The sequence below is a fragment of the Alosa alosa genome, chromosome 5, assembly GCF_017589495.1.
Source record: "Alosa alosa isolate M-15738 ecotype Scorff River chromosome 5, AALO_Geno_1.1, whole genome shotgun sequence".
Lineage (NCBI taxonomy): Eukaryota > Metazoa > Chordata > Actinopteri > Clupeiformes > Clupeidae > Alosa > Alosa alosa.
The window spans coordinates 13576530-13602367 of record NC_063193.1 but is presented as its reverse complement, the minus strand read 5'-3'; the positions used below and the strand labels follow the sequence as shown (position 1 = coordinate 13602367).

General features: G+C 39.6%; 3 protein-coding genes across 4 annotated transcripts; 1 reads left to right on the top strand and 2 right to left on the bottom strand.

Annotated features, from left to right (window-relative positions):
* Positions 1-1738: 1738 nt before the first annotated feature.
* htra4 (HtrA serine peptidase 4) lies at positions 1739-12590 on the top strand. Its single transcript, XM_048243714.1, has 9 exons — positions 1739-2337; positions 6770-6869; positions 7694-7898; positions 8869-9063; positions 9186-9218; positions 10008-10122; positions 10582-10639; positions 10936-11031; positions 12210-12590. The coding sequence occupies exons 1-9, from the start codon at positions 1920-1922 to the stop codon at positions 12373-12375; spliced, it is 1386 nt and encodes a 461-aa protein (XP_048099671.1). The 5' UTR covers positions 1739-1919; the 3' UTR covers positions 12376-12590.
* Positions 12591-15763: 3173 nt separating this feature from the next.
* tm2d2 (TM2 domain containing 2) lies at positions 15764-20626 on the bottom strand. The gene is made up of 4 exons (XM_048244281.1): positions 20043-20626; positions 19776-19863; positions 19517-19632; positions 15764-17153 (listed from the first exon to the last, which is right to left on the bottom strand). Exons 1-4 carry the CDS (start codon positions 20303-20305, stop codon positions 16940-16942), a joined length of 681 nt encoding a protein of 226 aa, XP_048100238.1. The 5' UTR covers positions 20306-20626; the 3' UTR covers positions 15764-16939.
* A 563-nt stretch (positions 20627-21189) lies between these two features.
* On the bottom strand, positions 21190-25301 carry tbx3b (T-box transcription factor 3b). Of its 2 annotated transcripts, none has more exons than XM_048244279.1 (7): positions 24641-25301; positions 24138-24405; positions 23682-23828; positions 23421-23497; positions 23138-23271; positions 22449-22954; positions 21190-22252 (listed from the first exon to the last, which is right to left on the bottom strand). In XM_048244279.1, exons 1-7 carry the CDS (start codon positions 25048-25050, stop codon positions 21947-21949), a joined length of 1848 nt encoding a protein of 615 aa, XP_048100236.1. In that variant the 5' UTR covers positions 25051-25301; the 3' UTR covers positions 21190-21946. The 2 variants fall into 2 exon arrangements, with proteins under 2 accessions (XP_048100236.1, XP_048100237.1); XM_048244280.1 differs by having other exon boundaries at positions 22449-22951.
* Positions 25302-25838: the final 537 nt, after the last annotated feature.

Sequence of the window (25838 nt, the reverse complement as noted above, 5' to 3'; positions counted from 1 at the left end):
CAGCCATATCTCATGCATTCAGCATTATATCTCCAGAACGGCTTGACGTACATGCTTCAAATTTGGTACGAGTGTTTTTATGGACTCAAAGATGAAGTGAGTTGAAGTTGGAGGTTGAAGGTCAAATGTCAAGGTCAAAAACACCTTGAGTGTGATATCTGAATATATGTCATATCACACAAGATTCAAATTTGGTTACTCCAAAAGCACCTTTGCAGGTATCACAATTACCCTACCAACCAGCTAGCAGCAAGCTCAACACCCTAATCAGCAGACTGCATCCCCTCGTGTAATTCCTCGGAATTGCATTTCTAGTTATTCATTCATTCTGCATATCTTTGCTATCGTTTTCTTTCAATAATGTCCAATGGCTTAAACATTGTCCTTTGTTGTTTGCTTTAGGCCTACCTTTATATTTTAGCCTACATTATTCAATTCACGTACTGTCATCTGATCTTGGGCACTGCCAGTCAAAAAAAGCAAACAGGTGGCGCTCTGCACCTCTTTACGCAACTCCGACGCAACACTAAATATAGAATATCTATATATAGAATAGATATATTCTATATAGAATATCTATAGCCTATATTGTATAGCTTACATTCAAATATTACCTTTCTGTTACGAAGCTGGGAATAGGCCTATGAGCGCAAATTAGGATGTAGTGGAGGCTAAACGCGAGTAAACGCAGTTTATCCACCTCTGAAATTTCAGAAATAGAGTTTAGGCCTACCCACCTCTTATTAGAGTTTATCCACCTCTCAAAAGAGTTTATTCACTTTTAACATTCAAAACTATATTATCCAATTTCCTATATTCCCAATACTGTACAATAACCTCCACCATTATCAAACATGTTCTGAATGCCTTTTTAAAAAATCCGATACCGCATGGCGCAGTCCACCTCACCGAGATTGCAGAATTCATAGTTCACCCACCTCTTATTTTACCACTACATCCCTGGCACAAATGTACTTTTCCTCTCCTAAACGAGGGCAATTGGACATTTTATGGTCAATATTAAATTGGTGAGAACACTAAATATACTAGATCACCTGTAAGAATGTTTCAATCATTCTATAGTAGGTCTTGGTGTTTTTTTTAGATATTATGAAATAAGTAAGCTATACGTTTTTTCACTTTCTTAAGTGGGCTATAGTTCTCATTAGCAGTTTTATGCTAAACCATGAAACATTAAGCTGCGTCCAAAAACGTCTTTAAACATCTTCTGATATTGATCATGCATATGGCAAAGAAAGACATGATCGTTGGTCTTGGAATTTTGATCGCACTTAGACCTCAGATTACTTGTAGTACCCAGGCATTACCACAAGGAAATGGTCGTACGTCAAGTTTGAACCTGACGTGGAGATAAGCACTTTTCCACGTCAAAGACGGTTTTTATAAATCTGAGCGTTGGCATGGATTTGAGCGTACGCTGCACGGTCTAAGATCAAATCTGTGCGTAAGAACGCTTTATAAATGAGGCCCTTGATGTAGTAGTCTAACAGTGAGAGCAGTCACGCAACCTAAAACTGCTGCAGGCTAACTTTAACTGAAGGGGTAGGTTGTGCCCCTCCTAAAGACTGTTCTGATCACAACTTTAGGCTACTACTGCGTTCAAGCCTATACTAGTTGTAGCCTACGCAACAACAGAGCGTTCGGATTATAGCCATAACTCATTAAAAATGACATTTGGGGAAATATACTTATTTTTCCTCAGGCGTCGAGATTCATCTTGAACGCCCTATAGAGGTATTTGTTTACTCTTTTTCCATTTCTCATTTTTGTATTTTGTTGCACATTGAAATACTGCTCTTAGAGCATCTGGATACCTAACGTTGAAATACATTTTGGTTGAGGAAAAAACGCATTCTTGGATTCCCTCACTCATTCAGACTTATCGTCATAAATTAGCGATGTTGAAAGTTGTATTTTTTATTTACCTCGCTGCAGTGGCACATTCTCGGTCTTTGAGGAAGAGACAAACTTTATGTCCAGAAGTGTGCGATGTGTCCCGCTGTCCCCCGCTTCCAGGGTCATGCTACTACGGTGCTGTGAAGGATTATTGCGGTTGCTGCATAGTGTGTGGTGCTGGAGAAGGAGCCATCTGCGGGGATGGAGGCCATGGCATTTGCGGCAATGGAATGACTTGTGTAAACTCATCTGGAAAGCGCAAATCTCGTGGTTTCTGCGTGTGCAACAACTCAGAGTCAGTGTGCGGTAGCGATGGGAGAACTTATCCAAGCCTCTGCAGTTTAAGAGCCGAAAACCGACGAGCTGATCTCAAGGATATCCCGTCAGTGATTTTGATTCAGAAGGGGCCTTGTGAAACAGGTGTGTGAAAATTATTTGTATCACTCTTTGTCCCTAGTGCATTTACAGCTGATCTTGATCTCTGCAATGTAATCTGTGAAGATGGGATATAAAGCCTAAACCCCTGTGTTGAAGATGTTACTGCATGCAGTGACATCACCTATTAGGCAGATCTTTGGAAATGAGTGGAACTCGAGACTCACTCTCTCATGAGTTTCACTTCAGAAAGACAAGTTATAAGGATATGACCTGATATGACCTGACCTCTAAGGACAATGACAGAATGATACCTGATCCAATTGTTTCACGGTCAAGTTAAATGTCATACATGGGTGCACAGTCCCAATACTGGAGGCTAGACATGTTTTCATCACAATATTTATGCGGGAATGTACTACTACTATTATTACTACTACTACTACTACTACTAATAATAATAATAATAATAATAATAAATAATAATAATATAATAATATATATGCAAAATTAAATATTTGAGAGCTATTACTACTGACCAACCCTGAAATTGAGCATGTGCATTACAGAACATTTATACAGCAATGCTTAAAATGCAATACTATCACTAAAACTGACATAGAACCATATATATCTGCAGGGGGGAAACCCACCCTTATCTTTAAAAAGCCAGCACAGGCACCAACATGACTGTGCTCCCACCTCACGCATTTCACTCAAAGCTCTGCATGCTGTCGCTGGAAGGGTAGCACACCAATAAAAGAATTAGGTGATTAGAAAGATTAATCACTTGAGTCCTGAAGTTTAGCTCACATAGTGAGTAGCTCACTGGGTGAGGAGAGCGTGTAATTAGAAGAGAGAATTTGCAGTGCATGGCAGGACATCTCTACATGAGATTGTATTTCATTACTTCACAGTGACGCCAGAGTCTTCCAAATTCTGAAATTGCCAGCGCGAGAGAGAAATGCTGCTACTGTCACCACAGGAACACATATTAATCATCGGTCCTTGATTAGAAAGCTTGTTGAAGCATGTCAAAATCTGACCAAAAAAAAAAAAACAGTCTGAATTGCAACCCAGGCCAGTAATTTCCCATTTCTCAGGCTAAGGAATGCTAGACAAGCTAACTATTACAGTATTCGTCAACCAACCCACACACAATTATGAAAATGACTGACATTCACTGCAATCAGCAAAGTACAGTAGTTAACAGGCTAAACCATGTCATCCTACAACCCCAAAACAGAAAAAGTTGTGACGTTGTGTAAAATGTGAATAAAAACAGAATGTAATAATCTGCAAATCTCTTAAACTCATATTTAGTTGAAAAAAGGGCACAGACAATATATCAAATGTTGAAAATGAGAAATGTGACTATTTCATGGAAAATATATGTTAATTTTGAATTTGATACCAGCAACATGTTTCAAAAAAAGTTGGGACGGGGGTAACAAAATGCTGGAAAAGTTGTGTAATGATAAAGAAAACAAAAGGAAGAATGTTTCACAACTAATTAGGGTAACTGGCAACACGATTGGGTATGAAAAAGAGCATCCAAGAGAGTATTTATCACTCTGTGTAAACCTGTGTGCACAAATGATGAAACAATGTCATTTTAATGCTTCTTAACAAGAAATTGTGACATATTTAGAGAGTTCATCATCTACAGGACATAATATTATTAAAACATTCAGAGAATCCAGAGAAATCTTTGCAAACAAGGGAAATAGCTGAAAAACAAATTGGATGGCCGTGGTCTTTTGGACCTCAGATGGCACTGCATCAACACCAGACCTGTTTCCAGACCTGTCATTGTATTAGCTCAGGACAATCTCTGATAACCATTGTCTATGTGCCCAGTTTGATACTCAATTCCAAAACTACAGGCAAAATTGTAACAGCTAGAATTGTATTGAGACATGATACAGAAAATACCACCCTCTTATGTGGGCCTGAGCTTGTTTAAAATGGACTGAGGTAACGTGGAAAAAGGTCCTGTGGTTAGACCAATCAAAGTTTGCCATTCATTTTGGAAATCATGGACTCATCTGGGCTAAAGAGGAGGGGGCCTATCCACGACCTCCTACTGACTCTTTGGATTGGATTTGGCTTGAGAATTATTGAATGGAGTTAGTGGACTGATACTCTTAATATTTTCATCTTTACATTGAGGTTATAGTTACTCAAGAATTTAGTCCATGCATGGAATTATTTTCTGAGCTTTCAAATTGGCATTGAAATTATATGACTGAAGTATTTGGCCAATGCTATATTTATAATTCTTTTAAATAGATTTTTTAAAGTTGGGTAGGTTGGAGGGGATCATATTTTTTATTATCTTCACTAACGTGCTACTAGTCTTACAAATTGTTAGTGTGTGATCTTTAAGTTATTTTAAGGTATTTTTGCGTTTGCCAGTCTGTTGGCTATTAATGATTCATATTAATGATTCAACAATATTCCATTTGTTACATTTGTTACAACACGGTCCAGGGACGACCTTGAATATTTCAGGAAAACAATGCCAAAATGAATACTGCACATACTTAAATAGTATTTCTCCATAGGAAGAATCCAGGTGCTAAGATGGCATGTCTGCAGTCCAGATTTGTCAAATTAGGTGCATAATGGAATGAAAAGCATGAATACCCCATACTGTTGAGCAACTGAAATCCTATATCGGGGAGTAATGGGACAACATTTCATACTCAAAACTGTAGCAAATGGTCTTCTCAGTTCCTAAACATTTACAAAATTGTATTAAATGAAGAGGTGAAGCAGCACAGTGGTAAACAAGCTCTCGTTTTTTTGGAACATGTTGCTGGCATCAAATTCAATATGAACATATACTTTCCATGAAATAGTCCAAATTTTCATTTTCAACATTTGATATGTTGTCTATGTCCTTTTTGCTGCTAAATATGGGTTTACAATACTTCTATATTATGACATTCTGTTTTTATTTACATTTTACACAACGTCCCAACTTTTTCTGTTTTGGGGTTGTAGAAATAGAGGGATTTTATACACTGGAGCATTCCATGGCTTGTCTGTAAGTCCCCTGTCTTTCAGTGCTCCCTGATTCTAGTATTTTGGCTACTTTCCAAGCTGTGCACATCCATTTGGCCCTGACAGGTGTGCCGTAGGGGATACTATCCCTGAAAGGAAGCAAAACAGCATATACCACAACCTGTTCCATGCTGATCCGAGATCCCAACAGGCCCACGTTTCTCCCTTGCCTGTCTTCATAGCTAAATCATTGCTTTGCATACAGAAGGTTATATGTAATTTAGGTGTTAGGAATGAATGTGCTTCCATGGGTTTTAACAGTTCACATGCAGAGTTTAAAGAAATGGTTTCAGAATATGTCAAGGGGGAGTCTAGTGAAAACTATTGTTGGCTTGTATCAAGCACATTCTTTTGTAGCAATCTGCCAGAACATGTATTTGTGATTCTAGAGAAATCAAAGCACGGGTGGCCATTCATGCAGCTTATATTCAAAACACATTCACTGGAGTCAGTACTCTGTTATCACACATCAGTGACATTTTGTCTTTCAAGTTATTGTCTGCTACAGCTTTGTTTACGGCTTCTGCAGAACTGGCTTTGCACCGTAAAAAGAACAAGTTCCAAGGCACTCTCTGTTTCAATGTAGTTAAAAACCCTTTATTTACATGCCCTATTCATTTTAAACCTTTAAAAACACTCTGACACGTTTCAGCATCAAGCTTTCATCAGGGAGTCAAAAACATCAGTTAGTCTTTACCTGCCAATCACTTTTGCACATGCAAAGCCCATGAAAGGCAGGGCATGACTTTCAGTAGGGTGGGAGGCCTATACCTGTCACTAAATGTAGCTTATAGCAATGTAGCAATACAACTCCCAGAGCTATAGCACTAAAATACTTTAAAATTTGTGCAGAGTTCTAGGGAATTCCCCCTGGAGGAGTATGGAGAAGAAGTATGCTGCTGAGGTTAGCTACCGCTGCTTACCTCAGGGAAGGTAAGGCTTTTGGTATCCAGGCCCAGATTACCTCCTGGAGGAACAAGCCTGCTTGCAGTTGGTACTACCTGGGTGATAAGCACCTCACGTAAATGTAAAACAGGAGAGAGAAAAAATCCCTTAGCAACAGAAATAAATAACTGACACAAGGTGGTCGCCCCAAAAACAACACATATCCAGTACCTTGGCTGTTGAAACATTTGTTGAACAATTTTTTCTTGTAAAAAACATTTTGTTCTTAAAGAACTGAACATGCTGTACATTCAAATGTTTACTTGGATGGAAACAAGTCATATCTTGCCCTTCGTGCCATATATTGTCACTACATTTTAATGATGAGGATTGATTCGATTCATCTTTAACTCCCTGGCAGTCATACTGAATATTTTATGAATCTTTCTCTCAATGTTATGGTGGCACCAGTTACACTTTGTTGTGGTTTCCAATCAAGCAGTTTGTAAACCTCTATTTCCAGGTTCCCAGGATCCAAGCAGCATGCGCTACAAGTTCAACTTCATTGCAGATGTGGTGGATAAGATTGCCCCTGCAGTGGTCCATCTCGAGCTTTTCCGAAGGTAAAATGAGGATCCACAGGGGCCCACTTACCTACTGAACACACATTTGAGGGTAATGGGATGGTAGTCATGTTGATATGCAGAGAGACCTCTGCAGTAACTGGGGAGAATGGAAACACACCCTAATGTCTCCAGGTTGCTGAAAATAGCAGTTAAATTATGTGCATTTTGTATGAAGTGATCTACATATTTTGCATTTTTACTAGATTCCACATTCAGTTGCAAATAAGTAAATTAATTGCCTTCAGGATCACACATTTTGCAGTCCATCTCATGATTTTCAAGCAGTTCAGAGTGTGATTAACAGTCAGTTGATTGGAACTTTTGGAGCAAAAAGAGACATACTGTATACAGGAGAGTAATGTGTGTAGAAGATCAGCTGAACAATACTCTAAGGGGCTGTTTCGTCAAGTCAAGCTGATGACTGTTAAGAGGAAGCCGCACTTCTATTAACCGCATGCTGGTTAAGCCTTAGAACTTCACACCTGGGAAAAAAAAAAAAAACAGACCCGGCCATATGAGCATGGACATAAATTACAGGTAGAGGCCAAGAAAAGGTCATGTGCTACTTCATATTTACGCCAGAATTGATAAACGGAACTCCGCTATGAAGGGCCAAAGAGCAAGTAATGATACGACAACCTATTTTATGGTGAGATGAAAATGTACACAGTCCAACAAATACCCTTGACAACGCTCCATTTTATTTGCCTTGTAAAATACTGAATCCCAGGTGATGATCTTTGATGTCAAGGTCTAGGCCTACTATACATTCATAAACAATATATTAAATGTTCAATTATGAATGTTTTTTTCCCTCTCAGGATGCCATACTCCAATCAGGAGGTGCCTGTGTCAAGTGGCTCTGGGTTCATGGTTTCCGAAGATGGTTGGATAGTGACCAATGCCCACGTGTTGTCAAACAAGCAGCGCATTAAGGTTGAGCTCCAAAATGGCGCCCAGTATGATGCAATGGTTAAGGATGTGGACCCAAAAATAGACATTGCCCTTATTAAAATAGAGTCCGAGGTAAGTGTCTTGGCTAAATGCTAAAGGCCTCTATGGGCCTATTTCCTGTGTATCGCTCAAATTTATGCTGTTGTGCCCCTTGTGCTGTTGGCTTGTCATCAGTGACTAACGTCAAAGTGGCAGTGAATAAAATAGGCCTCAGGACACAGTCCAGCAGATGTTCCTGGGGAATGGCAGGGAGGGCTTTTGCTGACCAAAATTAGATTCCACTTCTTGACACAGTCAATTTGTCATTTGCTTTTTTCTCTGGGCCAATTGGTTCTGGTCGTATAAATTCAAAATTCCAGTTTGTCTCAGCATTCGCAAAACACCACCAAGACAAACACATCTGTTACAGCTGTGACAGCCCCCGTTGGTAAACAGGGTCTGTGTGTATTATTATTAGGGGGATTTCTAAGAAAACTGCTGCAGGCCCTGTCCAGAGATGTGACATTTTTTTGTGACTAGTAATCACATTAATTCAAGCAAAGACTCTCTTTTTTGGTGCAAAAAACCTTTAGCAGATAATGCAAAGTGAAATGATCGGTGACAGCAAATGGGAGTCCTACACGCTGTGCAGACTATCAGGCCCCAGTTGTTGCCCGTCGACTCCTTTCTTTAATGGGAGTCAGCTTCGTGCCCTTGAAGGGCTGGCAATAAAACATGCAATAAAAGTGCGCCCTACCTTGGGCGGGCAGGTAGGGGGAAACAGGCCGTGACAGGTTGAGACGTGATCAATCGTGAGGCCCTCTTGTTGGAGCGGGGGCTTCTCCAGTGAGTCAGTCCAAAGGACCGCCAGGGATTATTCTTTATGAACAAGGCCAAGAGAAAGAAATTGCTGAGTTTAAGGTTTCATCCACAGGAGTGAGATAAGTAATTTATGTGTGGGGGGGGGGTCTGGAGTTTGGAGGTGATGGTGGCAGTGGCAAGGGTGGATGGGGCTTCGAGGCAATGTTTTAACTTGTGTTGCCATTTGTGTTTGGTCGTATAGAGCCCTCTGCCCGTGCTTATGTTGGGCCACTCATCGGACATTCGACCGGGGGAGTTTGTGGTGGCCGTGGGCAGCCCGTTCTCGCTGCAAAACACCGTAACCACCGGCATCATCAGCACCACACAGCGTGGCGGACATGAACTTGGCCTCAAGGACTCCGACATGGAATACATTCAGACCGACGCTATTATAAATGTACCTTTATGCTTGTGCATATTTTAGCTTGTTTTAGTTTGTTGCCAATGGGTTTTTATCTCTAAGTGCCTTATTTGCCATTATAAACCATTACACATTTCAACTATTCTTTCTTTTTGCAGTACGGCAACTCTGGAGGACCACTTGTTAACCTAGTAAGTATCCCTCTCATACTTGTCATTCTGAAAACATTTTACCAATAAACCAGACTTTGCATACAATGCTTTCCCTTTTATATCCATGAGAGGCATGGAGACGTGGGTTGGTATTCCATTTACTCTCTTTTGAGCTCAAGGCTTTTGCTGTGGATTTTACTTCTTTTCTCTGTGGTCTCTGTGGTTTTACATCTGCCTATGTGTGGAAACTACCTCCCCCCCCCAAAACAGATGATCTGCAACCTCTATTATTCCCACTATTGATCTTGAAAAGGAAAAATGCAACCCTCGCCCTTGAAAAACGTTCACCCTTGTATCTGATTATTTCCATCTATAACAAAAGCACTTTATTGGAGGAAGGAGATGGAAGTAACAAAAAAGAATATGTACAAACCCCTACTGTGCTCTTTGGAAAGGGCATTAGACTGTTAGATGATACATGCATCTTCTGGCTGGCTCCTTAAAAGCTCTCTGCTGATTTAATGAAATGCTGTTTGATGGCTGTTATATTTCTGGTATTATTCATTTAAATTCCCCTTTTAAGGTCATCCCTTTCAATGCTTAATTGTTTCTGTTTTGTGCCAAAATTAGAAAATTACCATTTATAATGTGCTGCAGATGCACGAGACAATAAGAGAGAAAGAAACCGTGTGTTTGTTTCTAGTTATGTTTCTTGCAATTATGCTCCAATTATGTCCCTTAATGGCTCTATCTTTGTTTGTGATATGACTCAGAGTTACATGACAGATTTATGCTACACTGTTTTCGCTTCACTTTTTTTTTTTTCAGGATGGCGATGTCATCGGCATAAACACTTTAAAGGTCACAGCTGGAATTTCATTTGCTATCCCCTCCGATAGAATACGACAGTTCCTTACGGAGTCTTACGACAGGCAAAGAAGAGGTACCAACAGACATATCTCATACCAGCACTCTAGGCAGCCAGTGCTTGTCTGTTGTCATAAATACTTTGATCATTTCTGGTCCATTTGAATGGGTGCCAGGAGCAGATGTGCTTCAGAGCTGATCACATCATGCATGGTGCCCACTGCAAATTCATACCAAGCTTGGCATCAAAGCAGGCCCATAGATATGGCTCATTTAAGATATTGTGGTTTTAATCCGTAACATCTTACTGAAATTGAACATCTATCATACATGATAGATGAGTGCATTCAGATGACATTGCTGAGCATTTGCTGTTGCTCTTGCTGCATAAGTTACAAATGTGATCATGTTGGGTAGTTTGATAGTTACACAATACATTTTGCACCAGTGCTGCACAGATAAACGTACTTCAAATGCATTCACGCTTTATTACCTAAAGGCCTCAAAAATATCTAAACCTAGCTTTCAATTTCAGGAAAGACAATGCCAAAGAAGAGATACATGGGAGTACGGATGCTTCAGTTATCGTCTTCGTAAGTCATATTCATCCTTTGGTGAGACTGTATTACTATGCCATATATCTGCTGCTATCTTTTCATACATTGTTTATATTCGGTGCATAAAGCATTAAATGCTCCCTTTTTACTTAATAGCCACTGAATGACTAAGATACAACCGATAAGGCATTACAAATCATTGGCTTTTCTGACATCGATTACAATAAATGATATGACAGTGTGGCTCTTCAGTAAGTGATTACGATAAGAATTGTCACAAAATGTCAGATGAGTGCATCTGGATAAAATCTAAATTGCCTCTCATCTGGCAGTTTGATCAGGGAACTAAAGGAGCGTGATAAAGATTTCCAAAATGTGACATCTGGGGTCTATGTGTACGAGGTCATCCCAGGGACAGCTGCCGACAGGTAAAGGATTTACTTTTATCATTATCATTATTATTAAAAGATGTAGTGATAGTTGTTTGTGTTATGATTATTATCTGTTTTGTTTGTTCATGTTTTTGGATTTAGAATTTTTGTTATTTATTTTTGGATTAGCCAATCAAGTGTGAAAGAAAAACATTTTCAATTGCATTCACTTGTATGAAGAAAAGCCTAAATTATACACACTGTCTGTTAGATTTATTGATAAGTTGATGGCAACGGCATGTGCAGTCAAGGCGAAACACCAACTATACTGAGACTGGCGACATCCACATGCCTCAGAATACGCATCCAGATCAAATTAAAATGGAAATCATAGTTCAGAGTCAGTGGATCCAACATGCCTGAAATTCATAAAGGATTCCAGCTTTGTATGGGGCAGAGCTAGTCAAGGCAAATGCTTACATCAGGCAAAAGATAAAAGCCTCCAGGAGACCCAACCTGAGACACATCTGGTTACACCGTGGGAGGCCTCCCCTGAAGAGATCCCCCCTGCCTGCCAAATGGATTGGCAGCCGCTGCACTGAGCGAAAGGAGGCTCTGGATGCAACCAGACACTTTCAACTGGACTGGACCAGAATGCCTTACGGGTTCTGAAGGCCATCATAGTGAAATGGACGCTGGTGTCTGCAGCGCTCAATCCACCCACAGCCACACACACCCCAAACAACCCGTTCTGCCTATGGTTCAGTCGCATTCTGAATTCCTACTACAGACTAGTGAAATGATCTCTGATAACTAAGGTTTATGTTTCATGTATTTATCGACACACATTGTGCACTGATGGATTTGAAAATCGATCATGCAGCAGGGGGTCAAGGGATACCATTATTGTCTCTGTTCGGGATTAACTCTTTATGATGTCTTTGCCAGTGTTATAGATGTAAAATACTGCATATCTTGTTCTTCAAACATGCGTTTTGCTTGTGACTGCAAACATTTACTTATGTTTCCAGTGAAACAGGCATTGATCCTTTGAGGAGCGATCACAATGCAAACACTAATTCTGAATTGTAACAGAGGAGCTATACTCACAAATGCAGTCACCTTTTGATAAAGAATTCCAGAGTTGGCAAAATCAAAAGAGTACAGCAGAGTGTGCAATCTTGTAACCACCTTCTAGCCCCATTCTAACTAAACGTATTATGTTCATTTCTCAGTGCTGGCCTCAAGAACCACGATGTGATCACCACCATCAATGGTCAGCCTGTACACAGCACAGATGATGTGATTGACGCCGTGCAGTCAGGGCAGCCTCTGTCCATGGTAGTGCTTCGTGAAAACAGAGATGTCATCTTAACTGTAGTACCTGAGAAAGTAGAATAAATGCCACTGCATTACTAACCAGCAGCTGTGTAGTATACATGTATATGAGTTCGATTTTTGTATATGTGATGCAATCTGGGAAAACCCTTTACATGGTGCAATTCTACCAACTTATGATTCTGATACCATCCAGCAACATCCAGGATTTTGCTAGGGGAGTGTCCAGAACATTGCTAGGATGGTATCAGAATCTTAAAGGAGAAGTTCAGTGTGATATTGACCTAAAGTGTGTTGAAACATGATACCGAGTGTGAACTTTTGTCTCATAGCTCATCTCGGCTTGTTCCCTGCACTCCGAAATCTGGTGCTAGTTAGCCGATGCTACCAACAGGTTTTTAATGGGGGTGCCTCGGGCATCGGGCTAGCCATGCAAATAAATCACTGTTTTACACCATTTACGAGGCTCAAAGTAGCTCCACACTTCATTGGTAGACTTCCGAGGGCCCTGACATTTGAAACGAGACATTCAGAACTTTGAAAAAGCACTAGTAATTTATTTACAAGACGATTTATACAGACAGTACCTTCAGGAAGTTTACCGTTTGCCGCCATCTTGAATTTAGTCATGATAAGTCAAGCGACGAGTAAGAACGAACAGGTATGATAAGGGATCAGATTCCAAAAATAATTCTGTGGAAATGCATGGATTCCAATTGCTGGGATGCCGAGATGAGCTATGACACAAAAGTTCACACTCGGTATCATGTTTCAACACACTTTAGGTCAATATCACACCAAACTTCTCCTTTAAGATGGTGCAATTTCACCAGAGAGGGTTGAAACAGGGCAAAAATCAAGGATTTTGAGAAGGGCTTTCCTAGATCGCATCACATATGTGTGCCAGTACTGTTAGTCCACATGGGTGTGTATCTGGGAAGTTTTGTTGGTGTGATGAGAGTTTGTGTTATGTACTGTAGCATTGGTTATATCACTAAGATATGTCCTTAAAGTTGCTGTAGGATCTGAGTTTTCTCAAAACGCACAATTATGTCCACAACAGCAATCCTGCTTTGCTTCGCTATGTTACAATGACTCATTAGTGCCTGAATGGTATAATGAGATAGGGTAGGCCAGAGCTATAGTTAGTATGCAACCTTTAGTAATTATCTTGGCAACAGAGCACAGAAACGTATGACATTATCAAAACAATTCTTAACATTATGTTTTTAACAACATGACATTTTCAGTATTTTAACCTAAAATTCCTACTAGCATCAGTTAACCTTCCAGCTATATACAATGATTTCCAACCTAAACACAACAACAACACTCCCAACAACCAAGTGGGAAACTGACCTGGCCTTCTCTCCCTACCCTGATTACTGGGAACAAATCTGTAAGAACACATTTACCATTACTGATAACACAAACCTACATATAGCAGCATTTATCCCCTGAATACTTTCCAGGCATATCTGGCATTCAATGTACTTTTAAGACACAACCCTACAGCATTTTTGTGTGGTTGCATGGACATCATTTTACCGAATGTCTAGGTTTGTTTACAAAGATACTGTGGTTTACAGTGAGTGAATGTGGTGGTGCTGTTTTGTTAGTGTATGAACTATGTGAATTGTATGGGCATTTATTATTAACCATAAAGAAGACATTACAAGATTTTGTCCGTTTTTCTTTCATCAGCCACACACTCTCAGTGGGTAGGCTATTTGAATGCTAGATGTGGTGGCAGGGCGGGGAATTGATTCGGTTGAGTGATATGTTGCCAAGTGTCTTATCGAATCATGTCAGATGGGAAGAATTTATCATTTATTTTTGAACCATTAGTATTGAAGATGCCAATTCCAGAAATGCATGAGTTACTTGGATAAAAGAACCACACTCTCAGTCTAGTGAATTGCACAGAGATGCAGTCCAAGCACTTGGGCCCACATTTTAAAAGGAGTTTTAAGTCTGTGACAAAGTGTAAGCACAAGGACCACCAAACACTATTTTCATGACAAAGTCATGAGCAAAGTCAGGCCAAAATGCTTGTGGCTTGCTCAAGGCATTAAACTGGGTGTGCTCGTGCACTGTTTGGGTGCGATAGAGCAAAGATGTGGAAGTAATATGCAAATGAGATATCAAAAGAAAAATTGAGGTCACGCTACCTCCACCCTCACCTCTCCTGACACACCATGTAGTGTGTGTGTGTGTGTGGGTGTGTGTGTGCGCGCCAGTATGGAAATGCCACTCTGCTTCTGAATCTCTCCAACAAGCTTTTCTCCCTCACAGTGGTATGCAGTTACCTCTGGCTTTGACCTTAATTTATTTCTGTCCTTCTCTTGATAGACAGCATGTAAGAACAGGTACAGGAACAGTGCCTAACAGCTTAAAGAATCATGTCCGATGTTTAATCACGGTTTACAGTTAGGAGTTGGGCTACGCAGCCTCATACATGGGATGTTGGCCTCGTTTTCAAAAAGTGGTACGAGAACTAGTCTATAACTAGTGGGTTAAAACAACCTAAAGGTCTTGCAAATAGTATTCATAATATCTCTACTGCTTGGGTGAAGAACAAAATAGAAATGCCCCTCTTTACCATGACAGAACACTCTAGATTTGCCTTTCCTTAGATTAAAAAGGTGACATGATTAAATGGTAATAATGTAGTGATTTTAATGTAGTGATTGTGTGGTGAGTTTAATAGGGGCGGCGCCATTTTAAAAGTAGGCCTATAAGCCATTGCAAATCCCATCATTGTCACAGAGGCACAGCACATCAAAGGTCTGCCACTGCAACCAACACATTTTGATCAAATCCCCTCACGTGAGCTGGACTGGGTATTTATTTGCCTCAATCAAATAGAGACAGTTAACAGCTGTGGTGATGGGTTATGGGGCCTTTGAGAGATATCTGAAAGCTATACTTTAGAAAACATCATTAAACAGTCAAGACATATCTCTGAGCAAAATAGTAGGTGAGGCATCTGCCAAAACCATCACAGTGCAAACATATCTGTCCATCAATTCCCAATAAGACACCAATTCATGAATTATTTACAGCTAAACTGACAGTGTACACACACACACACACACACACACACACACACACACACATTCACACACAATAGTTATGAAAATAATTGCACAAATGGTGTCAAAAGGGGTCTGTCTGGGTTTGTCCGAGCCTAAATCTGGCTTTCACTGTTTTACAGAATTAACTCTACAAGCTGGGTTAGAGAAATATCAGAAAGATGTCCACACTTCCAATGTTTTTAGTTTTAGAGAACTAAGGATGTTTTTTTTTCCAACGTATTAGAACAGTATGGCTTCAGACGTTCAAAATACATTTAGCCTACCCAGGAGCAGCAAACATGTCCTATCTATCCTATTCTATGACTGAACAGAAGTCATATTCAGGGTCACCCTTGTCATTAATATTGACAAAATTCAGTGAAAGACAAGGTCAATTTAATATTTCAGAGTTTAACAATACAACAGAAATCATCAGACCAAGCCATTTCACTCATCAACGAAACATGACCAACAAAACCAAAAGTACTGCACTTGCACAATTTAAACAAAACAACAAGTAATAAATACAGTTAATTCTTGACACCGTTTAAAGCACACTTCATTCAAAGGTACTCTTGCCATGACCTGTTTGGTAACCTCAAAAGATTTCTAATTGTAGACTGAAAGAAATCAAGAGATTTGTCAATGGAAACATTTTGCAAGGTTAGATACCAACAAACTCCTTCTCATAGAAAGCATCAGTGGAATAACTATGAAGAGTCCTCCTAAAGCGCACTGAAACCACATTGCTTACCAACTCTATGACCTGCAAATACTCCACTAAGCCCTAAAGACAAAGCCCAGTCAAACAGCACTGATTTTTTACTTGCCGAGTGTTGGTAGTTATCCAGCTGTATTTTCTGAGCGCTCCATTTGTCCTTCATAGGAAACACAACGGTTCCACTGGGGGAGGCGATGTTTACTCTGGAGGCCTTCCAGCATTTCATGCAAATACTTTCATCCTATTTGGTGAGAGAATTTTAAACAAATACCTGAGGAGAATCTATCTATTCAGATGCAACGCCATTGAAGGGTGACAATGCCCAAAAGCCGAGGCTGATTGAAAATGTGTCACAGGTTTAAAAGCAATGAAGGGGGATTGACAACCAAATTGGCAGCAAACACAGGAAATAAAACAAAAAAACAATACAAAATGTGATGTCAATAGAGGGCTTGGCAAACATACAATGTGCATTACATAAGACCAAAGACATAAACTGTATGCACGTGAGAGGCCACCATCAATCATATCTCAGAATTATTTTAAAACATCAGTATGTATTCTCTTCAGTCTTTCAAAAACCGTGATGTAGGGGATAAGTAGTCACTAGAAGCAACCGAATGATACATCCTAAAGCAGCTTTAATGCATGCAGATGTGCCAAAAAAAGAACCATACAACTCCCCTTGATGCAACCCAATGACTACAGAAACATTGTACTGCAGAAACATGTTTCAACATTCTGTGCAACCCAAGCAGTGGCTGCTTTCTGTACAGTGCTTCTGCTCTGCCTGCTAAACCCACCCTGGGGTTGGGTCAGTTTCCCAATGTCAGTAGAAGGTGCACCAGTTGCTGCTATCACTTGGCATCAGACCTCCCGTGATCAGCAGAATCAGGTCGACGAACCACCAGATGCCAAGGCCGCCCAAGGTGAGCAGCTTGCCGACCGCTGTGCCGGTGTGACCGAGGCAGAAGCGGTCGACCCCGAAACAGCCCAGGAAGAAGGAGTAGAGCAGCGTGGTGATGAAGTAGTGTCCCGTGTACCTAATCACACATCAGAGAAAAAGGGCTCAATACAATTGAACAAGCAGAATTGACCGGCTATTTAATACCTATTCTGCTCCATTTGTACAATTTTCCACCATTGTGTTTAAGTAAAAATGATACATGTAAAACGTTAAACACTAACAAGTACAACATTTAAGTGCATTAGTATCACATAATCCCCAATTGCTTCCATCATCTTCCACTGTACCGCTGGTTTGAGTCCATATGTAATTAAGAGGCAACACATATCTTCCTAGATGGGTAAACACTGCCACCTTGTGGTATCACCTTTGATTCATTTACATCCATTTGCACTGCTAAGTTGTCATTTCTTTTTTACCATTCAGAATCATTCAATGCATTTCCATTGACTGGTTATTATGCAACACATGGTAGATATTTGTTAAACAATTTCACATAGCAAATTATAAAATATAGATTCTTTTTCTCCCGTCTTTTTCAACCGTTCTATATCTATGGTTACCACACTGTTTAATAGGAGGTAGGGTAAGGAATTATATGGCTAATTAAAAACTTAAAATATCATAAAATGTAAGATCTACTGCCTATGTCCCTTACTTCCCAGACGTTCAATGAATTTACTGAATTTCATAATTTATCCATGTCTGGAAAATGGGATTTTACTTTTCCATGACCGTAGGAATCCTATGTAATAGCCACAACAAATGAAACCCACTGCTCTGGGAATTACCCATTTGCCAAAACACTGGCTTTCCTACACAGCCCCGGCTCCATAAACTGAAAACAGACTCACACAAACACTATTGTAGCCAATCAGAAACAAGCAGTGTTATTTTGCACCAATGAACCTATGGAGCACTGAAGGGAACCTATTTTTTTGTTTTAGTTCAAATTTCAACAATCTCTTCCAGTATACAGTATCTAACCCTATTTTTAATGCTTCTAATGTGTGACCCCAAGGTTACAAGATTGTTAAGGACAGGTATCGGAGCAAAGGGAATATATTAAAGTATGTTGTAAGGTCAAAACTGTTTAGCAAGAAAATGTATATTAAGACAATACACCATTACAGTGTAGATAATGTAATTACATTCCTAATAAACCTGTTATGAAAAAAGTTCAGATGCCATATCCCATCACCTTCCTGTGACTTTTTGAGTAAATCAGCTAGAGAGTTGGATCTAAAGAATACACTATGATTCAAGGTTGCCACTTGTGTAATTGCACAGGTGCAAAAGCAGTGACATGGGGATTGAGATTATTGTGACGATTCTCAACTGTGCAAAGGAAAGAAAACATTATAAAATTATAAAATAAATAAATACTATAATATAGGCTATAAAAGTGGAAAGCATTGGGACAGTTATGTATCAATGGCCTGTATATGGCCCTGATCGGGGGCAGCCGTTGCCTACTGGTTAGTGCTTCGGACTTGTAACCGGAGGGTTGCCGGTTCAAACCCCGACCAGTAGGCACCTCACTGTGTGCTGAGTGTGTTTCACTAATTCACGGATTGGGATAAATGCAGAGACCAAATTTCCCTCACAGGATCAAAATAGTATACTTATACTTACTTATAATCTGGCATGGCACAAGATTGTTGTTCAAACGGTGATGACTAAATTTTAAATCTACAGAAAGTGGTATAGATTGTTTCATAAACTTTCCATTTTGGACAGTATTGTTATTTATTTGCTGCATGTACAGGGTGTATTAGCATACTGTATCATTGTGATGAGTCATATAACTTAGTTTATTTAATCTACTTTCACTTAACGCTGGAATGGATGCTGTAAATGGAGGTTAAACTGTTTTCTTCGTTAACCGACTTGTCTAAGAAACTGTGTAAGACAAAATTAAATCCTCATTCCATTTTATGTACTTTACTCTTTAAACAATTTTCTTTTAAACTATTGCCCTTTTAAGCGTTTATGTATTATTACTCTTTGCTTTTGTTTATGTAAAACACATTGGATAACCCTGTTTATGAAATGTGCTATAGAAATAAACTTGCCTTGCCTAAATCACAATGGCCACTGTCCTGACTTTAAGTCTCTGAAAATCCCCAACAACCTACCAAGGAAATTTCCATTTCAATTTAATTTCACTTATAGAGCGCCAAAACATTACACATGTCTCATGGCTTTATAGAATGTTAGACAATCCGAGAAAAGAAAAGAAGGCCCATGAGTAACAGGGGCGAGGAAAAACTCCCTAGAATTGGAGATGCATATAGTAAATGCATTTTGATTGTAAACAATAAGCACAAAATAGCAGTAATTGAACAGTGGTCATTCTTCCTTGGCATGGTAAATACTAGCAGTTGAATTCGAACAGGAATGTGTCACAGTTTAGGATTTATCAGCAGCTGTTCTTACTTGATGCATGGTTCTTTTCCTCTCAGAAACTCTCTTGGTCCCGCACATTCAATGTCTTCCAAGGCGGTGCACCACACTGGAGTAGTATTAACATCCTTGTGCACCTGGCCTCCAAACTTCAGTATGAAAAGTGAAAACACAGGTTAAGTTTTCTCTGATGTTTAATCTTATCCAAAAACATATTTTTTAGGCCTGGATTAGCGTGCATCATACCATCAAACCATCAAAATCACTAACTACTGAAGAGAATATCACTGACCTTAACGCATCCATGTCCAAGTTCCTGACGTGCGGTGTAATTACCAGCGTGATCGACGGGGTCTTGACAAAACACAAACTCGTCAGGTCTGAAAGAAAAACATAAGTTAGGCCTACTTTCAGCTGGGAAGGAAAAACAAACTGTTAAATACTGAAAAGATAGCAGCTAGCCATTTACAACAAGGCATTTCAACACATCGTTGTAACATTAACTTGTCAACTCGACGTTGTGGTTGTCGGTCAAAAAAATACATTGTAGGCTACTTACAAATAACGACAGAGGACAACTGGTGATTCCCCGTTGTATTCATACGGTTCCGACTCACTCGGAGGTTCCACTACAGTAGCATTGGTTACGTTGTCGGCTTGGTCGACATATGTGGCTGTTGTTGCTGATAACGTAACTCCATTTCCAGGAGTGTCAGATGAATTATGCGAGTGGATTCCGTCCAGACATTGCAACAGCAAGACTGTTATAAGCAATACAAATTGGCCGCAGAGTAAAATGTAGCTGACAGATATCCGAAACATTCTGCTATGATCATTGATACATGCTGAGAAAAGGAATTCCTATGGGGTTTTAAAGCTAGCTGGCTTGCTTGCTAGCTAGCTACGCTAATGTTCTCTTTTTCAACAATAGCAGTCTCTCTAGCTATCTGGTTTACAAGCCAGTGGGCTACTTCCTGAAAATTGGTGCACTGACTGTCGAAAATGATCATAATTTAGCACACGTTTCCAAAAGTAAGAACTAAGACCTTCATTTTGATGACAAGGTAGGTAACGTTAACGTCTACAATGTAAGGTGACGCCAGCAACCTAGCAAGGAGATTGCTTCCTCATGACGTCAGTGTACGGAGGTGACGTTACATTAGAGGCAAGGGGGCGAGTTCGGGAATGTCATACAACTGCTGTGGCTTTTGGCTGCGCAAAGACATCTGTTCTAATTGATTACTACCCGGCTGTGATTAGTTAGGTCAACTACCCTTCTTACTGAGGTAGCCTACGCGCTTCTATGTATAGCCTAATTGTTTTTCTTTTTACCTCAAATATATTCATGCATCATGCGCCTGTTGCCACTAAACACACAATATGAACAGTAGGTTGTGAGCATAAGTTATTCACAGCTGTTCAGGGGGACACTACGATTTTTTGTTGTTGTTTTATCTCTGACACAAACATTATTTTCTTTCGTCAAAAAGTGATGAGTAGGCCTATGTTCATTTGCTTGAGTTAGGAAGTATGATCCTTTGAGGAGATTCACTATATTGACATAGATAGATAGATAGATAGATAGATAGATAACTATACGGACTCATTAGCGATCATATTTCCAAAATCAAAATACAGAGAACCAAAATACAGAGAATCAGTGTAATAGTCATTTATTGAAGACTCCAACTTTAGGCTAATTGAGCGCTGCAACTTTTAACTTTGTACTTAATTATTACTTTTAAGATACATTTCCAAGGTAAATTATCAGTAAAAAACATATGTTTTGACAGGCTACAATAGGCCTATTTTTTAGTCCCAGCAGAAGTTCAAACATCCAGCAAGAGCAGCAATCTGGTGCAACATAGTTAAAACAAATAAGCCTCCCTATATTCTCATTTAATTAATTAAGTGTAGTAATAGTGAACTTCGATCAGAACAAAATATAGACCTACACATAATAAACCTATTCATGTTGATTAGAATAGGAGGACCCCGCGTGGAATAGGCTCAGTTAGCCTATCTAATATTTGCTTTTAAGTTACATAGGTCTACATGATTGTATTAAATATAGTGGTTTCAGACGGTGTGAACATTTACAAAAAAAGAGCCTGAAGAAAATTCTGAAGTAAAAATAAAGAAGAAATAGCCTACATCCAACAAAAAAATCGTCTACTCTAGACCATATAGCTAAGTGTAGGCTATCTGTTTTTCAATGATGTTGAAGTCAGGCCTACTGGTACGAGGTAGCCTATTTCGCATTACTTGAGGCATTCCATTTCATTCCTGAAGTTTTGATGTCGTTCGTTTTCATTCATTTTCACAAATTACCAAAACATCTAAGGGAAACCACATTTAAACCATGTTTACAATTTGGCTATGACAGATTAGATTATACACAAAGCCTTATTGTAACACATTAGGCTATACACTGCAATAACATTACAGTTCCACTCTAAAGTTTCACTTTGAAACATAGTCTGGAGATTGCACTGCAGGCGCCGTCTGAACATTAGAATCCCCTTCCACTGGTGTAGGGAACAATATTTTTTCCATCGTGTAGTCTTCCAAGTTAAGGTCAGATTTTCTATAAATCGCATCTGGAGTAGTGCTCCTGGGAACTTTTACTGGGAGAGAATAGGGCTTGCTCCTTGGGCGATGCCCCCATGTATTCATTAAGTGAAGTCGGTGTACCCAGGATGAGGCCACAGCTGCGGTAGCCACATAGGGGTAACGTAGAAAGCTTGCGCAGGGAGGGAGTCCTAGACCCTGGAGGACACAGATACAATTATTTGTGTGTGTGTATGTATGTTGGCTATCGGACACTCAATGTGTGACCGACATTATAAGAATCGCAGAACAGCCATGCGTAAAAACGCACCACGTTCAATTGTGTAGAATATCCTATACAGCACACCTGAGTGTACACCAGTAAAATCAGTGGACGAAACTGATTTGTCCTTACCTGTGGTGAAGACAAAGACGATTGTTGAACGTAAAAGGGTAATCCTGACGTTACATTTCTTCCCTGGGATGAAGGTGACTGTCTGTTTGTGTCCAAGGTGCTCATTCCCTCAGAGATCAAACTGGAAACGTTCCGTCCAAAGTAAAAGGGCGTTGGATGGATTAAAAAATTGTTAGTATTGTTCAGAGAATTCAGAAAATGTTGTTCCATTGGCCCTGGTGTGAAAATAACATGAGGTTGTTGCCGGTAATTTTTCTGGAATTCTTCCCCCTCGTTAATGGGACAATACTTCTCCGCTTTGGGTTCATTATCAAGACTCTCCTTGTGTTTCTCAAAGTTTGTCTCAAACGGAAATCTTTGGGTGCAGAAGTCGTGCTTAGCCTTTGAATGTTCATTATTTAAATGTGGGGTGTATGTGATTGTGGATACTTCAAATGGGTCTGCACCATCCTCGACAGTAAGATCCTTTTCATCTTCATCGCTATCAGCTTCGCTGTCACTAGCTTCTTTCAAACAGAATTGATTGAATACAGCATATTAAACAATAAACAAACAGTTATTCAAATTAATAATTTGTTTCCAAAAGGTTACAAATCCATATTCACATGGGAATCATTACAATTAAGAGCTGCCACGTTATTTAAACTGCATGTTTCCGTTAAGCAATCAACAAAAAATATTTTAAAAACCTTTTAACGTGGATGTGACCACATATCTTGTTTGTGGAGAAGTGGATATTGTGCGATCCGCTGCAGTGGAGACGTCGTTATCTTTTGGGGAATTAAGGTCATTAGGGCGCGCTGTCTTCAAAAATAATTGTTTCCTGAAATACAAACAAAAGAGCTGTTAGAAGCAAACAACAGACTACTGTAAGACAACATGGAGAGGGCAGAGTTGCACAACGAAGCCGTACAGCTGTGGAAAATAAAGACAAGAAAGCAGAAACTGGGCCTAATCAGCTACATGATATACCTTTTCTCTCTTCTTCCATTTCCAGTGTCACGAAATCCTTTTGCAAATGGATTGTTATCAATCTTCAGTTGCGTTATCTGATAAATAAAATCAAAACTGTTGAAGATTCTTCCGAAAGAACACTTTTTTAGGTACAGAATCATTTCAGTTTCCACTTTACAGTGTTCCATGCATTTTGCTCATGAGTGTAAACGGCACTCTATTCTACAATGCTATGTGTGTAATCATAAATATTTAATGTATTGCGCAAAGAATGGATACCTTGTCGTTTTGATATGCTGTCACAGCAATAAATTCTGTCTCCGGAAAGACATATGTCCTGAAGGTACTATATGGAAGTTTCAGGATGTCATTTGCCCGCACAACATGGAACCTGGGCTGATACTTGTGCATAGAGTTTAGAATAGTCTGTTGAATGCATAAAGAATAAGATAAATTGACATTATTAAATCTACAAATTCCCAATAATATGCATTTGTTTTCTCCACAAATATGTGATTTATATGTGTTGTTTAATGATTCTTGGTCTACAAATGGGTAACCTACCATTGAATTCAAAGAAACTGTATGCTTCTCTAATTTAGGTCAATTATAAAGTTCAATTGCATTAAATATTGTTTAATACTTTTCTTCTAGGTAATACGTTTCCATACCAGACGCTGACAAATGGAATTATGTATATTGCAAGCAGGAAAATGTATATTATGGCCTACTTACAAATCCATGCTTGTCAGACATATTATTGGTCAACTTCAGTTTATGAAAACTGATTGTTTTGGACATCCAGTGTTCTCCCGTGGCTGGACTATCCGGATGAATGTACATGCGCTTGGGCATCTCTGGGTCCGCTTTCCCAGCCACCATCCAGCGAGAGTTTTGGAATTTGTATCTGCAGTCGTCTGATGCCACAATGTCCATTAATAAAATATAACTTGCTCTGTTGTCAAAGCCAGAGCATCTTACTTTAAATGGTGGGAACATTCGTCTGTGAGAATGTAAAACACATCAACGTGCATATTTTAGATGATTCCATACAGGATATGTGGATAGGCCTATCATCCATGACCATCTAACTAAAAAATAATAACTGTTTATGTTAATACTAGACCATATGGAAGACTTTAAATCCGCAGTAAATATACGTATACGTACAACATTAAACTTTTAATAACACATAATTGTAGAATTAAAATATTGTTTTATATACAGAACATATTTACCTTCCGGATTTTGTGATCACCATTTCAGTTCCAAATTTATGGAATTGCTCCCACAAATCTATTGCTTCAATGTGAACCACTGGATCATCCTCAACCTCGGTCTCTGCTTCACGTGTTCTCAGTTTCACGAGCGGCGCAGCTTTAGCATTTTCTATCCTGAAGCCAGGCTGGATGCAGGTCTCGGTGTTGCCCATCTGGTTCTCCGCGTGTTTCACCGGTACGCACGGAAAAGACCCAAGAACTGGGACGAATGGATACTGTTGTACCAGCATTGCATTCATAGAGAAGTCTGGAAGTGTATGGTAAGTCATTCTCTCGCAATGCTTCGTTACAGTTAGCGTGTTTTCACAAGCCACTCTGTATCCAAACAATCTGTTTTTAACTGAAGAAAGACGCGTGTTCAAACTCATCAACTAGTGTTGGTTTGAAAAAAAAGATGTAGAGGGACATTACCCGATGGAGTGTTGTTGCCTGTAAGGTTAGGGTACTTATTTCACAGTGATTTTACGGAAATTCTTTCGCTCCTTCTTATATGTTTGGCCACTCCATTGCGCAACCGTTGACCTTACCGAAGTTAACAAAACTTGACTTGATGGTTCAGTCCGAGCGCACTGATCCTATTGATCTAGGTGCGAAACGAATTGTTATGCCATCTTCATCATCGCACTTGCCAAACAAAATGCTCATTATAATAAATCCAAGATCCATCGAAAAAGACGTCTTTCACTGAAAGGTACTTTGTAGCGCTTCGGTGGATGGACAACTTGGCACTGGCGGGCGTGAGACAGTTGGCTTGAAGTTGCAAGGTAGTTGATAGACTGTTTCACGCGTCCGGGCCAATTGTGGACCATCCTAGGCGTGGTTTAAAGGGAGGGAAAGCTTCAGTAAGTGCTGTCAGCGTTTTTAAAAAGCCACAAACCCGACCCTGAATATTCTAAAAGGAGCAAGGAAGTAGCCATCAACTCTCTGAGTCATACTTTTCTCACACTTGGGTTTTAAGGGCATGCTGATATTATGAACAGTGGTATGTAGTGTGCTATAGAAATTAAGAAAAGTCTGCCTGGGTTGTCATGATTTGATTCTTGTTAACGTAATGGACACAGGGTTCAGTTTATTTATCTATAAAGTGCAAACTCATTGTGCTCTGAGGTCTTTATTTATACCATTTTAAATTTGTTTGAATAAATTCAGTGCTGTT

What these genes read in the sequence shown, in the direction of transcription:
- htra4 (XM_048243714.1), top strand. Translation starts at nt 1,920, where the DNA reads ATGTTGAAAGTTGTATTTTTTATTTACCTCGCTGCAGTGGCACATTCT. An exon ending in GAAGGGGCCTTGTGAAACAG is followed by an intron (nt 2,338 to 6,769) that starts GTGTGTGAAAAT and finishes CTCTATTTCCAG; the next exon opens with GTTCCCAGGATCCAAGCAGC. An exon ending in CATCTCGAGCTTTTCCGAAG is followed by an intron (nt 6,870 to 7,693) that starts GTAAAATGAGGA and finishes TTTCCCTCTCAG; the next exon opens with GATGCCATACTCCAATCAGG.
- tm2d2 (XM_048244281.1), bottom strand. Translation starts at nt 20,305, where the DNA reads ATGTTTCGGATATCTGTCAGCTACATTTTACTCTGCGGCCAATTTGTA. An exon ending in TTGGACATGGATGCGTTAAG is followed by an intron (nt 19,633 to 19,775) that starts GTCAGTGATATT and finishes TTCATACTGAAG; the next exon opens with TTTGGAGGCCAGGTGCACAA. An exon ending in GGAAAAGAACCATGCATCAA is followed by an intron (nt 17,154 to 19,516) that starts GTAAGAACAGCT and finishes ATGTGTGATTAG; the next exon opens with GTACACGGGACACTACTTCA.
- tbx3b (XM_048244279.1), bottom strand. Translation starts at nt 25,050, where the DNA reads ATGAGTTTGAACACGCGTCTTTCTTCAGTTAAAAACAGATTGTTTGGA. An exon ending in CAGCATATCAAAACGACAAG is followed by an intron (nt 23,498 to 23,681) that starts GTATCCATTCTT and finishes TTTATTTATCAG; the next exon opens with ATAACGCAACTGAAGATTGA. An exon ending in GGTCACATCCACGTTAAAAG is followed by an intron (nt 22,955 to 23,137) that starts GTTTTTAAAATA and finishes TCTGTTTGAAAG; the next exon opens with AAGCTAGTGACAGCGAAGCT.